Consider the following 17,846-nt stretch of genomic DNA (forward strand, 5'->3'; position numbering starts at 1 on the left):
TGCTGGACACCATCTACTCCACCAGTTTGCCGGATTATTTCCCGGCAATATGAAAGGAAGGGAGGGGTTTCTCCGATAAATGTGAAATATTTTATATTTGTCATCATGCAGCTGAAAAAAGGCTGCTATTTATTATTATAATTTAGAAAAGAGATTTTATTTCCGAAATTTAGTATTTTTAATTTGGGTCCACTTTAACTAGTTCATGAAGAATACATAGTTCATTGAAGACAGGCCACCTTACCAGAAAAACAAAAACATCATGGGAAAGCATAGCTGGAGTACGAGACTGGGATACTGGTTGTGCATGCTGCGTTACTGGTTGTTTAGTGAAATGTGACATAGTGGATTATAGAAGAAGGGGCATAACATTGTACACAATGGTACTGTATAGGTTTGAGGATATCTCCAAGATCCTACCATTCTTCTCAAGCACCAGGTTACAAATATAAGATATTCCCTGTTATTAAGGTGCATTATTTGGACAACTCCAGTAATCCAATTTGATATGGACAATGACTGTAGAAGCAGGATTCAAAGCAATGCTTGGTAGCCCTTGTGATGATGGCTGGTAGGCAAAGGACCCCCCTGGTTGTTGCAAAAATATGCTATCACACTAGACTTTTGGGTTGTATTCAAGTCTTCCATGGATGTTGTTTCTTTAAGGCCATTACTGGATTTCAAGGAATAAGAATCATCAGTATCCCAAAACATAATGGCAAGACAGGCAATAGGCAACGATAGTATTCGTTTGCTCTAAGGCAGGGATATCAAACCGGTCCTTTGAGGGCCGAGGTCCTCACACATTTTTGACACAGCTCAAATTAATTGATGGATCTGAATCAGGAAAGGTGTGATCCATCAGATAGAACACATTCCTCTCTTTCTCAGTCCATCCTCAACCCTGGCATGGACCTGGCCCCCCAACCTGGAGTTCGACACCTGTCCTTTAAGGTAAATGAATATACTGTAAGACAAAAATTTAGCTTGCAACTATCTCTCCTTTCTCTTCTAAATAAATATAGACTAAGTGCTTTTTTACTGGGTAGTAATCCACCGTGTTTTCCATTAAGGAATGCCTTTAAATTCAGTAATGATCATGAGACTCAAATGTTAAAGTTACAATAAACATTTGTGATTGCATTGAAGTTACTGTTAAAAGAGAGGATCTACTTGTAAGGAATGCATTTATCTCTCAGTAGTTTTATCTTCCATGACCATGGCCCTTATTTAAAGTGACATTGAAGCGAAAGAAGAAAAAAAAACCTGCATGATATAGTGAATTGTATGTGTAGTACGGATAATTCATAAATCATTAGTAGCAAAAAAAAAGTGTCTCATTTTTATTTTCAGTTATATAGCTTTTTTTATATTATTGAATCATTCTCGAATATTTGTAGTTTACAAACTATAATCTGTATTTTAAACTATGAAACAGAGCAGAGCTAAGGACCATTTGAACTTTCCTGCAGTAAAACCTTAAACAAGCAAGTAACAGTGAGAGACCAGTTTAGATAAGTGTTTCAGAAAATTATTATTATTATTATTATGTTTTTAATTTATATAGTGCCAACATATTCCGCAGCGCTTTACAAAGCACAATAAGACGACAAGGGGAACATAGATACACTAACAAAGTGTACAACAGAGTTCCAAGCAGCACAAATATTGTGACAAAAAGAGTAAACATTAGGGGGAGGACCCTGCCCTTGCGAGCTTACAATCTAATGGGAATAGCACTGCTCTCTGATTAAATTAGTCAAAGAGCTCAGAGAAGCTCTTTTGCATAGCTAACTGACGTTTCTTAACTCTTCCTGCAATGGAAACAATATGAGACTCATATCTGTGCTACTAATGTTCTATTTCTTAGCTGTACTACACATACAACTCATTGGCCTCAATTCACTAAGATCATGCTGGAGATAATAAGGCAAGAGAAAACTTACCTCCACTAGTAAGAGAGTTATCTTATCTCTTCATTCCTTACGTTACCTCTTCTGTAGTTAATTTACCTCCTCTGTAGTTAAGTTACCTTCTCTGTAGTTATTTTCACATGCAGTTAATGAACAGCCTGTCTTTAACTCTGGAGTTATTTTAAGGATTAAAGAGTTAACTTAAAGACAGAAGAGTTAACTTTAGGTTTGCCTGAGGTAAAAGGTTTCCTGAATACTACATGCCTTATCACCATGGTGACCACTCTAGAAGAGTTATTAAAGACAGGAGATAAGCTTAGTGAATTGAGGCCATTATATCTTAACTTTATTTTCACTTTACATTCCCTTTAATTTACTTTTTCTCCTGGGTGATATTTTCACACCTAACCGATAACCATGCTCTTAAATAGCATTATAGTTCTGTAGGGAAACATGGTTATTACTATCTGGTCTTACATATTACCATGGTCTGAAGCACCTATTATTTATGTCTATTCAGTATCCTGCAATGTAATCTATAATAGATTTGTATGCTTGAAAATCATATAATAAGATTTAGATATGAAAAGGTAGTATAGTATCTTAAATTAAAAGATTTCACTTACCTGGGGCTTCCACCAGCCCATTGTAGGCCGCAAGGTCCCTCGGCGTCCTCCTGGCTCCTCTCCGTGTCCCTCCAGCGACTCCTGTTACTGGCGACACTCGGGCCGGGTGTTGGCCCGGCTCTTCCTGGATCCTGATGCTTGTCGTCATCACGCTGGCCGGCGTGAATGGTCTGCGGATGCACGTTTTTCTACCACTAAACCGCGCATGCGCAGACCTGTCACGCCAGCCGGCGTGATGATGACGAGCGTCAGGATCAGGGAAGAGCCGTCCCGGGTGTCGCCGGTAATGGGAGCCCCCGGAGGGACACGGAGAGGAACCAGGAGGATGCCAGGGGGACCACACGGCCTACGGTGGGCTGGAGGAATCCCCAGGTAGGTGAAGTCTTTTCATTTAAGTCACTGCTCAGGGTCTCTTTAATGTGAAAAAAATTTCAGCATTCACTAAAATATATTGACTGTCTTTACTACAGTCGTTATGTGTCTACTTGGAGGAGGTAAGTCCACCACTACCACCTTTATCTACCAAGAGTTTGGTTTTTAAGCTCATTTAGCTTCATTTTATCCTTTTGGCGCCTCTGTTCTCCTGCATAATAATTTATGGTGAGTTCGACCCGCCACTATACTACATCATTGGGCTAAACATTGACCATCTACATCACAGTCAGCAGACTCATGGCAGCCAATCAGGATGCACTCCCTCCTGGAGCCCCCCCACTCTTATATAAGGCAGCAACGTCGGCCAAGTTCTTACTTACTGTGCTGTTGTATTAGGGGGAGAAGAGATAGGGAAAGCGACAGTCAGGCTCTTGTTAGGCTTGTTAGCTTGCTCCTTGCTGTTACTTATTACTAAAAAAGCACCCCAAAACAGCTCTTTTGAGAGCTAATGTTCTTGTGATGTGTTTTTTTTTTGTGTGTGGCCCACTGACACTTGCATTTACAGCCCTGTCTGTCGCAGCTGGCCCTTGCTAATTGCTATACTGTGCCAGGCCCAGCACATTAAGTGCCTACCTTTTCACTGCACCTGTGTGTGACAGCTGCACATTTGTAATACCAGTCCGTGCCGTGCATACTTTTCACTGCACCTGTGTAACAGCACGCAGTTTTATTACCAGTCACTGCATACCTGTTCACTGTACCCATGTTTGTGACAGCTGCACATTTGTAATAACAGTCACTGCATACCTTTCACAGCACTTGTGTAACCGCACATTGTTGTACCAGCAGTCACTGCAACCTTTTCACTGCACTTGTGTAACCGCACATTGTTGTACCAGCAGTCACTGCAACCTTTTCACTGCACCTGTGTGACCACACAGCGTATTAGTCAAGTCAGTGCATACCTTTCACTTCATCCCCCCAATATGGAAAAAACAAGAGGCAGAGCCAGAGACAGGCCACCCGGCAGGTCTGTTCGAGGTCGTGCTGTTGTGATTTGCCCTTGACCAAAGTACAGTGTTCAGAAGAAGGCACATGCCATCAACCCCCAATATTGTCAGAACGTAGTTGACTATTTAACACAGAACACCTCATCTTCCTCAGCTACCGAATGGAAGCGTGACATATCTTCCTCCTCCTGCTCTGATTCTGGCGCCCCACTTAGCACTCCATCGGCAGCCATCACCAAAGTGCCATTATCCCAGGGCTCAGCGGTGTGGACATTTTTTGGTGTGTCTGCCTCAGATGAGAGCAATGCCATCTGCACTCTCTGCCTCCAAAAATTTACCTGTGGAAAGACCAAGACCCGCGTAGGGACAACTACCTTACGAAGGCACATGATAACAAAGCACAAACTGCAATGGGATAACCACCTAAGGAAAAGCAGCACACAAAAGCAAAGCCACACACCACAGTGTAAGACACAATCACGCAATTATTTCTCAAAAAAGGCGATGTTGAAAGGCAAGTGGTGTCATCTCTGGCACACAGCATTGGGTCAAGGGTCCATCTGACCACAGATGCCTGGTCTGCAAATCACGGTCAGGCCTGCCGAAAGCAGGCCCCTCATAAAGCATCTCTGCCTGCACGCCGTGTGACTGCCTGCCCCAAGACTAAGTCTGGTGGCTTAAAAGGCATTTTATTGACAAGTTTAAAAATATCACCTATGCGAAAACTCAGGAGAAAAAGTTAATTGCATATGGCCCCCAGTCACTGTTGTTCTGTCATTCAGCTACCTCAACCCGACCATATGGGCTTGAAAACCGCCACAGTCTGCACTCTCGCCATGGTATGCACCAGTCCCACACCGCCGTCACACACAAACAGCTGTTTGCGGTGCATTACACAGTGAGTTTGGTGTGTCAGTGTGAAGCAGTACACTAATTACACTACCTGATTGATGTATACACATGCAAGAGGTTTTAAAGCACTTTAGGACTCCAATTTAGCAATGCAATGTGATTTCTGCCCTTAAACCCAGCTGTGCGTCAAATCCAGATTTTTCCCCGGGGCTTTTGGAGTGTATCCCACTCCGCCATGCCCCCCTATAGGTGTTAGACCCCTTGAAACATCTTTTCCATCACTTTTGTGGCCAGAATTAGTGTTTGTAGTTTTGAAAGTTTGCCTGCCCATTGAAGTCTATGGTGGTTCACGAAGTTCGCTGGTTCGTGAACTTTTTTCGCAGGTTTGCGTTCGAGGTTCGCGAACCTAAAATCGGAGGTTCGAGACAACTCTACCAAAAACAAAGGCATATTTAGCCAAAATGTAAACAGTACTCCTTACCTACCTGTGATGTTCTGACTCTTTGAAATATTGAGTTTTTACATTTTACCAAGATTTCTCCATTGGACATTTAGGGCTGGGCCCAGTGTGAAACTTGCTTAAGGTAATTATATAATAAAGTATTTGTCAATTTTGAAACTATTGCTATTGATGCACCTCCTACTGGTTGAATTTTTGATATCAATACTTAGCTCAGCATCTGGGTATTTGAGCTCCAGTACCACCTGTAAACGCACATGCTCTGCTGCTCACATACCCACTCATTAGCAGGCTCACTATTGTTCTGCAGTGGCACCAGCTTGTTTTGTCATCCCACTGGGCATATGTGCTCTAAAGTGTCTACTTGTGCTTACAGGTAGAAGTGGAACCTGGGAACCAAGAAGCTGCAATCACTACTACGAAAAATCGGCACAGCACAGGTATAGTGCTTTTTCCACTTAAAATCAAAGCACTTGAAAGCTGTAGCTAACCACTACAGGCATGCTTAGTAGGCCTCCCTACTAACAGGGTTAGGGAGTCTTGCCCAAGGGCTCCTTACTGAATAGATATGTGCTCTAGCCAGGATGTAGAGGAGCAATGGATAACTGTACTTTACTTTAGAGGTTGAGAGAGATATGGAGGCTGCCATATTTATTTCCTTTTAAACAATACCAGTTGCCTGGCTGTCCTGCTGATCCTCTGCCTCTAATACTTTTAGCCATAAACCCTGAACAAGCATGCAGCAGATAAGGTGTTTCTGACATTGTCAGATCTGACAAGATTAGCTGCATGCTTGTTTCTGGTTTTATTCAGACACTACTTCAGCCAAAGAGATCAGCAGGGCTCCATATCCCTCTTGTTACATTTGTCCTTTAAGAGAGCCTGAATCTCGGCTATCAGCTCCCTTTGGCACTTGGCCTGAGGAAGTGGGCACAGACCCAAGAAACGCATTGCCACCTCATCTTTTTCTATTTTATCGTTTTTAACATTGTTTTATTCACTTTAGGCACCTCTCCCCCTGTATTGTGGTTTTAAACCACTGTTCCTTCAATAATTTTGCTGCTTTCTTTTTTATTTTTTAATCACCTCATAACCCCCGAGGGTGACCATCGGGGGCACAGGGACACAAGGACATTGGGACAGCTGCAGCGCCGTTTCTTGGGCAGTGCGGGCAGGGCGCAGACTGGCAAGTAGAAGAAGGGGGCTCAGACAGAAGTACATAACCTCTAGGGAGCTGGTGACGTGCGGGGCAGCCAAATGTAAGAAGAAGTTTACCAGCTCAATCACCTTCCTTGACTCCTCCTAGGCTGCCTGCATCAGACGTCAAGTCATCATCATGTCACCACCGTGATGACACCTGATATCATGTAGTGGTACTGCAGGTTGTCAGTGCGCGGTGCCCATGGAGGAGTCGGCTCTCCGGCCTTTCTTCGCCTGTGTGTTTTCCGGGAACAGTAAAAAAGGGCGCATATGGCTAGTCGATAAAAAGGGCGCCGCCATAGACTGCAATGCAAAATATCGGCTATTAAGGCGCCCGACAGGAAAATTGGGCGCCCGGGAAATAGCGGTTACAGGGATCGTGTTAACAAAAATTTTCATTTACAGAATAAGGTTTATTACAAATATTGTTTACAAGTTCGCTTTAACTGTGTGGGTTACTTTTTTTTCGTTTTTAAATTTCGCTTATAGGAGCTTTTACTTCTTTTTTCGTTTTTAAATTTCGCTTTCAGGGCTGTAACAAGTAAATTGTCATTTACACTTATTTAATCATTTAAAATTTGTTTTCATATGTACAGTATATACTCGCAAGCAAGCCGACCCGCATATAAGCCGACCCTCCAACTTTTTCCTGAAAAAACAAGAAAAGTGATTGACCCTCATATAAGCCGGGGGTAGGAAATGCTGGCCGTGTGATTCCCCCCCCCCCCCCAGTGTGTACCAGTATAGCTAGTGAAGTGCCCAGTATAGGTAGTATAGTGCCCAGTACAGCTAGTAAAGGGCACAGTATAGGTAGTATAGTGCTCGGTATAGCTAGTATAGTGCCCATGTATAGCTAGTATAGTGCCCGGTATAGCTAGTATAGTGCCCGGTATAGCTAGTATAGTGCCCAGTATAGCTAGTATAGTGCCCGGTATAGCTAGTATAGTGCCTGGTATAGCTAGTATAGTGCCCGGTATAGCTAGTATAGTGCCCAGTATAGCTAGTATAGTGCTCAGTATAGTGCCAGGTATAGTTAGTATAGTGCCAGGTATAGTTAGTATAGTGCCCAAGTATAGCTAGTATAGTGCTCAGTATAGCTAGTATAGTGCTCAGTATAGGTAGTATAGTGCCAGGTATAGCTAGTATAGTGCTCAGTATAGTGCCAGGTATAGCTAGTATAGTGCTCAGTATAGTGCCAGGTATAGCTAGTATAGTGCCCAAGTATAGCTAGTATAGTGCTCAGTATAGCTAGTATAGTGCTCAGTATAGCTAGTATAGTGCTCAGTATAGCTAGTATAGTGCTCAGTATAGGTGGTATAGTGCCAGGTATAGCTAGTATAGTGCCCAGTATAGCTAGTATAGTGCTCAGTATAGTGCCAAGTATAGCTAGTATAGTGCCCAAGTATAGCTAGTATAGTGCCCAGTATAGCTAATATAGTGCTCAGTATAGTGCCAGGTATAGGTAGTATAGTGCCCAAGTATAGCTAGTATAGTGCTCAGTATAGCTAGTATAGTGCCAGGTATAGCTAGTATAGTGCCCAGTATAGCTAATATAGTGCTCAGTATAGAGCCAGGTATAGCTAGTATAGTGCCCAAGTATAGATAGTATCGTGCTCGGTATAGCTAGTATAGTGCCCCCCCCGGCTCACCCAACCCCCCCCCCCCGCGTCCGCCACTGCTATTAGCTTACTGTGTGGCTTCCAATAGTCCCCTCTCCGTCTCCCGCATGTAAATAGCTCACAGCAGCTCGCTCCACGGCGGCTGCTGTGTGATGACAGGAAGCTGTAGGCAGAGCGGTTTCCTGTAACAGCGATGTGTATCGCCGTTACTATGGAATCCGCTCTGCCTACAGCTTCCTGTCATCACACAGCAGCCGCCGTGGAGCGAGCTGCTGTGAGCTATTTACATGCGGGAGACAGAGAGGGGATTATTGGAAGCCGCACAGTAAGCCAATAGCAGCGGCGGACGCGGGGCGGGGGGGACGGCCTACGACCAACGAGACTCACAAGCAAGCCGACCCCCCCCCAACTTTTGGCCCACTTTTGGGGGGTCAAAAATTTGGCTTGCTTGCGAGTATATACGGTATATATGTACCTTTTTCTATTTATAATATTACTAGCTGGTCGCCCGGCGTGTTAGCTCTGTCCACTTTTTCTAATCCTAACACACAATTACTCAATGATGACCTAGTTTGTGAGCTTTGCGGTCTTTGGCATCAATAATTGGCTGTGACTCCACTCCTTTGAAAATCAATAGGTGAATTTTGATTAGCTTTTGTAGGCTCCACCTACTTTTCTGAATATTAATCCCAGTCACCCACTGTGCAAAGTTTAAGAACCCTGCCATTGACAGACAGTGTAAGAATGGCTGCAGTTTACATTCTGGCAGTTAAATTTGTATTTTTCTCCACCCACTGATGTCCTGATGTTTCCCGGGTATGTATTTTGCTGCTGTTGGCTGTGGCCACTTTTTCTAACCCTAACATACAATTGTCAATAGTCAATGACCAAGTTTGTGAGATTTGTGGTCTTTGGCATGAATAATTTTCATTGAAATGAAACACATCTGATTCGCCGTTTGTGGCCCCACCCCTTTTCTAAATATTTAACCCCAGTCACCCAATGATCAACTGTACCAGGTTTGTGGCTTGTGCAGGGGCGGACTGACCATTAGGGCACTCGGGCACGGACCGAGGGCCCGTGGTCAGGGGGGGGGGGGCCCGCCACCTGCCAGAGAACCCTGTGTGCCCAGACTAGCTGGACACAGATCAGCGATGCCTCCGGTGGCTGAACAGCGGTAAGTCTCCGCCTGCTGTCAGCCGCTTCCAGCTGTGCGACACATTACAGATTACGGAGGGGAGAGCCAGGAAGGGGAGCCCCAAGGTGAGAGAAGGGGGGGGGGGAAACTTCCCCCCTACTCCGCTGCTATGCCCATCGCCCTCCTTCACTGGCTGTCTCCCCTCCTGGAGACACCTACAAGCCTGGCTGCTTATACTGGGGGCACTTATAGACCTAGCTACATATACTGAGGGCACCTATAGTCCTGGCTATACTGGGGAGACCTATACACCTGGCTGCATATACTGGGGAGACCTATACACCTGGCTGCATATACTGGGGGCACTTATAGACCTAGCTACATATACTGGGGGCACTTATAGACCTAGCTACATATACTGGGGGCACTTATAGACCTAGCTACATATACTGAGGGCACCTATAGACCTGGCTATACTGGGGAGACCTATACACCTGGCTGCATATACTGGGGACACCTATACACCTGGCTGCATATACTGGGGGAACTTATACACCTGGCTACATATACTGGGGGCACTTATAGACCTAGCTACATATACTGGGGGCACCTATAAACCTGGCTATACTGGGGACACCTATACACCTGGCTGCATATACTGGGGAGACCTATACACCTGGCTGCATATACTGGGGGCACTTACAGACCTGGCTATACTGGGGAGACCTATACACCTGGCTGCATATACTGGGGAGACCTATACACCTGGCTGCATATACTGAGGGCACTTATACACCTGACTACATATACTGGGGGCCCTTATAGACCTAGCTACATGTACTGGGGGCACCTATAAACCTGGCTATACTGGGGACACCTATACACCTGGCTGCATATACTGGGGAGACCTATACACCTGGCTATACTGGGGAGACCTCTACACCTGGCTATACTGGGGAGACCTATACATCTGACTGCATATACTGGGGGCACCTATACACCTGGCTGCATATACTGGGGGCACCTATAGACCTGGCTATACTGGGACACCTATACACCTGGCTACATATACTGGGGACACCTAAAGACCTGGCTATCTATACAGGAGACACCTATAGACCTGGCTATCTTAACTGGGGACATCTATAGACCTGGCTATCTTAAATGGGGACATCTATAGACCTGGTTATCTATTCTGGGGACACCTGTAGATTAGGCTACTTATACTGGGGACACCTATAGACCTGGATACCTGCACTGGGAAAACCTATAGACATGGATACTTCCACTGGGGATACCTTTTGACCTGGTTACCTATACTGGGGGCACCTATTTGGGGGGAACTGCTGCCAGATTAACTATTTTTGGGGAACTGCTGCTGTCAGATTAAGTGTATTTTGAGAAACAGCTGCCAGATTATGTGTATTTTTGGGGAACCGCTGCCAGATTGTGTATAATGGGGGAACAGCTGCTTCCAGATTCTGTGTATTTTGGGGGAACCACTGCTGCTACATGTATTTTTGGTGATCCGCTGCCAAATTATGTGTATTTGGGGGAACCGCTGCTGCCAGATAACGTCTATTTTGGGGGAACGACTGCCATATTATCTGTATTTTGGAGGAACCTCAGCCAAATTGCATGGATTTTTGGTGAAATGCTGTCAGATTACATGTATTTTGGAGGAAGCACTATGGCAGAGTTCAGACTTCCCCGGCAGACCTTTTACACCACTGCTAAGGTCATGTATATTTTGCCCCACCCATGACCACGGCCACATTCTGTTGCGTGACCACACCCATTTTTTGGCGCGACGCGCTACGCGCGGCGCAGGGATTTTTGTCAGTGTACAATATCTCAATATAACATATTTACTGTTGTCAATAAATGATTATATCTTAGTCTGTAAAAATATAACGTGAAAGGTGGGAAACACTGGTATGGGGGCCCCATAATCTCCTATTGCCCGGGGGCCCCATGAGTTGTCAGTCCGCCCCTGGGCTTGTGCCATTGACAGTGCAAAAATGGCAGCAATGAAATATTTGCCTTGAAAATCAATAGGTGAATTGTGATTGGTTTTTGTAGGCCCCACCCACTTTTCTGAATATTAATCCCAGTCACCCAGTGACCAACTGTGCAAAGTTTTAGAACCCTACAATTAATAGTGTAAGAATGGCTGCAGTTTACATTTTCCCAGTGAAATTTGTGTTGGTCTCCGCCCACTGAAGACTCGGCATTGCCTAGGTATGTATTTGGCTGGTGCTGGCTCCGCCCACTTTTTCTAACCCTAACACAAAATTACTTAATGACCAAGTTTGTGAGCTTTGCGGTCTTTGGCATCAATAATTTGCATTGAAATAAAATAAATCTGATTGGCTGTGGCTCCACCCCTTTTCTGAATTTGAACCCCAATCACCCAATGGCCAACTGTACCAGGTACAGGTGATTAACAGTGCAAAAATGGCATCAATTAAATATTCCCCTTAAAGATTAATAGGTGGATTTTGATTGGCTTTTGTAGGCTACACCCACTTTTCTGAATATTAAGCTCAGTCACCCAGTGACCAACTGTGCAAAGTTTGAGAACCCTACCATTAATAGTGTAAGAATTGCTGCAGTTTACATTTTCTCAGTGAAATTTGTATTTGTCTCCGCCTACTGATGACCCAGCGTTGCCCACTTATGTATTTGGCTGGTGTTGGCTGTGCCCACTTTCCTAACCCTAACACACAATTAATCAATTACTCAATTACCAAGTTTGTGAGCTTTGCGGTGTTTGGCAACAATAATTTGCATTGGAATGAAACAAATCTGATTGGCTATTTGTGGCTCCACCCCCTTTCTGAAATTGAACCCCAGTCACCCAATGATCAACTATACCAGGTTTGAGGCATGTGCCATTAACAGTGCAAGAATGGCAGAAATGTAAATATTCCCCTTGAAAATCATTAGGTGAATTATGATTGGCTTTTATAGGCTCCAACCACTTTTCTGAATAATAACCCCAGTCACCCAACGACCAACTGTGCAAAGTTTGAGAACCCTACCATTAACAGTGTAAGAAAAACAAAAGTTTGCTTTCTTAAAACAGAAAGAATTTGCAATAATTCAGGTTGGAGGGAGCTTGAGATGTCTCCCAGTGCATCACTTCTGTAAATATGCAAATTAACCATTGTTACCCTTAGAAGCTATACACACCTCTAGAACCGCTGGAATGCAATGATGTGTCAGCTTGTTAATTTGTACAGAGCCATCATAATCCAACATGCATACAGACTGTTTTGGATTGTTTGATCCTCATCAGTGCATGGCATGGATTAATTTGGCTCTATGCAGTAGGGCTTGTAACACCGAGAGGTACAGACTAACCAGCAAGCTCATGGTGACCCAGAACTCATTGGAGTGTGTAAGGGACTACAATGGTCCTAAAAGCCCCCTTACTAAGATGTTAAGAAAAACAAACGTTTGTTTTCTTAAAACAGAAAGAATTTGCGATAATTCAGGTTGGAGTGAGCTTGATATGTCTCCCAGGCATCACTGCTGAATATATGCAAATTAACCATTCTACCCTTAGAAGCTAAACACACCTCCAGTGTAACAGTGTAAGAATGGCTGCAGTTTACATTTTCCAGTGAAATTTGTATTTGTCTCTTTTTGGTTATGGGAATAAAAAGTATCCTATACTTTATTCCAGGTAATGTACTACGTGTGTGCCAAATTTCATTCAAATCCGTTCAGCCGTTTTTGCGTGATCGAGATCCAAACATCCAAACTTTCCCATTTATTATATTAGTAGGATTAATGTGTACGTGATTTTAAGGCTATTTATTTTATTACAAATATATAACTTATTCTATTCATGTTATTTATACACGGGGAAGCCGTGTAATGTAAGGATCTGTTTCCCCGTGTATTGTTGTTTGCACAGACTTGCACCTCACCCCTGCCAACTCCATTATACACTACCAGCTAACAAGCGCCCGCAAAGTGCAGGTAACGCTTGTGCTGGAAGGTGGAAGACAGCTTGCACACCGATCCCTCTACAAAAGGGAATATACTCATACAATTGGCGCCCGCCATGGCCACTGAGCACCTGCATAGTGCAGAACGATGGTGACTGCAAGGCGAGTGGTGCTATCCACAGCTGCGAGAGGAGAGAAACAAAGGAATCCCAGTTGCCATGAGCCTGGTTCCTGGCTCAAAGGCACAAAGCCTGCGAGCTGGTACACCCATATGGGATAACCAGCAGTACACTGAGGTGAGATCATTCTACAGTCGGCTGGCCACTTTTCATAATCCACACACTGAGTGCACTTTCTCCCATTTTGTCTCCATATAAAGTTAGGTATAGTTGCAGTAAAATACTTGTAAAATCTACCATTCTATTACTATGCTTAACACCAGTGTAAATATCGTTTTTTGTTATAGACGCTATTTAATGTTTCATTTCAGAATTCGTTTGTTGTTATAGATGGTATTTTGCCATTTAATTTCCATTTAACCTATTTAGCACTAAATTTTCATTTACAAGCTATTAAACAGAAAATATGGTTTTACATTACAACTTCTAATTTCGGCTATATCCCGCGCCCTTTCTTCCAGGCACCCTTTCTTGATACACGCGTGTTTTCCTGGTCCCTGCTTCCTCCTGGATGAGTGGCTGATCACTAGTAAGTAGGCAGATCTACTTGTGACCTGTGGCTGTGTGACTGTACCTAAAGAGTAAGGGTTTGCGAGTCCACGGGGGTGGGGGGGGGGGGGGGAGGCACAATTTTTACACCCTCGCCCTGGGTGCAATTTAGCCGAGAAACTGCCCTGGACAGCTGCTATGAAAAACTACTTTGTGTCAGAAAATAATGTCCACAATCATGATGTAGATTTCCAGTGACACGGTGCCAAACTTATTAAGTTCTGTTATAAATCTCGAGTTGTATAGTTGTCAAGTACATGAAATCAGAACTTCTAGACAACACTCTGCCAGGAGTCTGGCTATTAAAAATGGTTGTGCCATGAGAGAATTTAGCATTACATTGTAACATCAATCCACACACTGACAGTCATGAGGAAAACCTGCTACTTTAATTAAGGAACTGCTGCAAGCACTCTTTGGTGCTGACAGATTGCCTTTCACACATGGCGGACACACACAGAACCCTTTTGTTAATGCACTGTTTACCGACAGTCTTCAAACGTGATTACTAATACTGCAAATACATTACAACTATGATGGTTTCATGTACACAGCGTAAAGACTTTTTTCACTTAAAATAATCAAATGTATTTTTGTTCATAGTTCATTCACTTCTGCTTCAGCCTCAGAACATGTAACAGTGAATATGATGCATCAGTCGGCTCACAACACATGCAAAACATCTGTGAGTTACGCTGCCAAATCTGTGCCATTGTTTTAAAACATTACAACTGCAAATGTGTCTGTGATGTTTGTCAGTGTAATAGTGTTATGCATCAAAGCACTTCCAATATTTCATTCCTATAAATAAATACAGACTGACTCAAAGCAATCAACTTCAACAACCTATTTATTATGCATTCAAGACCAATTAGAAAAGTTCTGCACTAATGTAAATGAGGATTGTGCATTGGCAATATCTCTTGTTTGCATTTCCATCATTTAAAGAAAATGCAAACTATTGAATTAAAAGGTCAAGCTATTACAGAAATATATTACAGTAAAACTGCCATTATCTGATACCAACAGGGATTGGCTAATGCCGGTTGAGTGTAGTTTTTGGTTGCTTGAAAGTCAATGTTAAAAACGAACCTACCAAAAAAACAAAAAAAAACAAAAAAAAAACAGTACAATACCCTACACTGTATAATTTTCATAACTTCTGTATTAATGTGGAAATACAGTAATTATAAAGGGATTAAAACAAAGGGCATACTTTACGTATTCTAAAGGCCTGTACTCACTACGCGATTTTCACTGTGATTCTTGAGAATTCTTGTTAACCGAGTTCTGGATAACGAGGGTTTTACTGTATCATGTTATTGGTAGATGCTGGGGAGTGAGGAATGGAATCTATTAACGGTTTCTCATAGTATATCAATCATGTATTTAAGTGGCAGTAGAGTATTGTATTTAAGAGTTGAGATTTCTTTTGTACTTTTCAGGTTCTATAGTGCTAAAAGAGGGTAGAACCACTTTGGAGTTTTTATTGCTGTCTGTATCCCTATCAAAGAGGATATCTTTTTCTTTCTTTCCTGAGAGAAAGTAGGTAAACCTCAACAGCAGAGAGGTTTTTGCCGAGTGCAGCAAAGTTAGAACCAGTGTTTTCCTATCCATTAGACTACCATGGTCCATATCATAGCTATGTAGGAACAGGGAATAAAATAGAATCTCCTATATAGAGACAAAAACAGCAGTAAAATGAAAATAAGGATCTAAGGGCTGGCTTTTCTGGACAGCTGAAAGCAGTGCTTTCTACACAACTCAACCAATCTCAAAGAACCACCAGGAATTCCATCATGGAATGGCACTTGAAAAATAAGGTCATTATGCTTGTACATCTAAGTGGGCAAGTTAAACAATCAAAAAGCAGATGACACAGGATACTGAAACAGAAAACCGTCATGAAGTTCATTGAAAACAGTATGTATGTGGCGACTACGCTGCTAACTAAAGGGACACTCCTAACTAGCTGTGAACCAATCAGTTCAATTCAGACAAACATTAAGATCACCAGATATCAGCCTTAGGCAAACGTGAAATATTTTCAGACTTGGCAAGGCATCTTGAATATACACGGCCAGCACAATTTTCAGGCACATGCACCCTTCCTAGGGTGCCTAAGGTTGAAATCTGCATTGTGTTTGTAAGCAGCGTGCAGTATGGACTGATGGATACCCATGAAACACCATCTTCTCCCTACTATATACACAATAAGCTACACACACACACACACACACACACACACACACACACACACACCCCATGCCCCCCCCCCCCCCGTTTGTTTTTTTTCTTGTTCATTTTCAGTGTCATCCACACGGTGGCATCACACCAACATCCTGTTTGACTTGTGGTGACCAATAACTAGAATGGCAAAATTGGAGAGCACAGTGTAAGAAAATCACTGCAGCTATGCTGAAATGCATTTCTGCTTTCATAAACCATATCCTGATATCAGTCAGTTGTTTACTACATTATGATTCTCTGTAAGCCGTTTGCTCCCCAACACACTGCAGATGAGACTTTAGTGTTATCGAACTACAGCTTGTTATACTGGATCTGACATGTATGCTTGGATGTGGTGACATATTTGCTCTCGGCACTCCCTTTCATATTCTTTTACTTGCTTTTATATTGTAGGCTTGGGTACAATGAAGTTTTTCCTACATACCGTTGTCAATAAAGTTCATGAATATTCTATTGCCTGCGCTTTTACCATTTCATCGTTTGTATGCATGCTACACAAGGGAGCTCCCATTTCTGATTTGTGATGAGATTTTAGATGCAATGGCCTCAATTCACTAAGCCGTTTAGACTAGTCTACTGATAGTTTTTAGTCTACTGATTGTTTGGTGAAATGTTTTAGACCTGTTTTTAGACCTGGTCTAAAACATTCGGTAATTAGGTCGGTAAAGCAGGGGAAATGATCAAAAGATGCAATTCACAAAGGCAAACAAGGAGTAACCACGCCCACTTTTTCTGACAGAGATTAGACCAGCTAATTTCTGTCATAGCTACTCGTTTGTGAATTGCATCTTTTGATCATTTCCCCTGCTTTAACGACCTAATTACTGAATGTTTTAGACCAGTTCTAAAAAAATTGGTAATTAATAGTGAATTCCTTTTTGATGCAACTGATTTAAACCAAACCATCAGTAGACTAGTCTAAACTGCTTAGTGAATTGAGGCCAATGTAGTTCTTCTGCAATTCTGTCTAGCAAGGCATGAAGGCAAGTCACAGTTTTGGAATGTGTGAATTCCAATACAAGTTAAAAAGAACTAAAAAAAAAAAATGTTTACAGGTAGAATAGCTCACATTAATGTATTTTACTGAGCAGTGCACTAAAGTCCACAAAAAAATCTGTAATACTTACTGCTGAATGAAATCCTTGTAAATTAGGTGTAAGAACAGGATACTGGACTCCAGCGACTTTCTTTATACCTTTCATGACCTCCGTATGATCTGACATCTGAAATAGAAGATAGTTTTATTACATTTTCAGTCATTTCATTAGGTCATTTATCACAATTTACTATCACAAAATGGAATTAAAATTCCATATTGCAGATATTAGGCTGACATTACTTTATCTGTTTATGTAAATTCTCATTTATGACATGAGCAGGTATGTGATGCTAATAATTATTTTTATACTGTGAAGATAATCATGTTTAGAAATAATTAGCTTAAAGTGCAAGTCTCGATTCTAATGGAGCATCAATTTTCTCCACAAGTACAAGTTCCATGGAATATATCCTACAAATAGCACACTTTTTGCCACATTGTACATAAGGCTGAACAGAGGTTCACAATGAATGTGATGCAATTCCCCTAGCATGTTCACTGATGCCATTTTGAAACATTTGAAGGCTTTATGTATTCCACAGGTGAGCCTTGAAGTGAACCTGAGACAAGGGGGGAAAAAAGTTTTATACATACCTGAGGCTTCCTCCAGACCTCTC

General features: G+C 42.6%; 1 protein-coding gene and 1 long non-coding RNA gene across 9 annotated transcripts in view; one reads left to right on the forward strand and one right to left on the reverse strand.

Annotated features, from left to right (window-relative positions):
* The window catches only part of LOC137571783 (uncharacterized), a 70,061-nt gene extending 56,201 nt beyond the window's left edge, over nt 1–13,860 (forward strand). The window contains exons 3-4 of the long non-coding RNA XR_011031435.1: nt 5,613–5,676; nt 13,793–13,860. This is a non-coding gene — a long non-coding RNA (uncharacterized lncRNA). The remainder of the gene's footprint in view (nt 1–5,612; nt 5,677–13,792) is intronic.
* The window catches only part of HMGCLL1 (3-hydroxy-3-methylglutaryl-CoA lyase like 1), a 296,565-nt gene that overhangs the window by 151,020 nt on the left and 127,699 nt on the right, over nt 1–17,846 (reverse strand). For all 8 annotated transcript variants that reach the window (XM_068281395.1, XM_068281396.1, XM_068281391.1 and 5 more), the window contains one exon: nt 17,258–17,353. In XM_068281395.1, the coding sequence (XP_068137496.1) occupies nt 17,258–17,353 (96 nt within the window). The remainder of the gene's footprint in view (nt 1–17,257; nt 17,354–17,846) is intronic.

Source organism: Hyperolius riggenbachi, chromosome 4 (genome assembly GCF_040937935.1).
Source record: "Hyperolius riggenbachi isolate aHypRig1 chromosome 4, aHypRig1.pri, whole genome shotgun sequence".
Taxonomy (NCBI): domain Eukaryota; kingdom Metazoa; phylum Chordata; class Amphibia; order Anura; family Hyperoliidae; genus Hyperolius; species Hyperolius riggenbachi.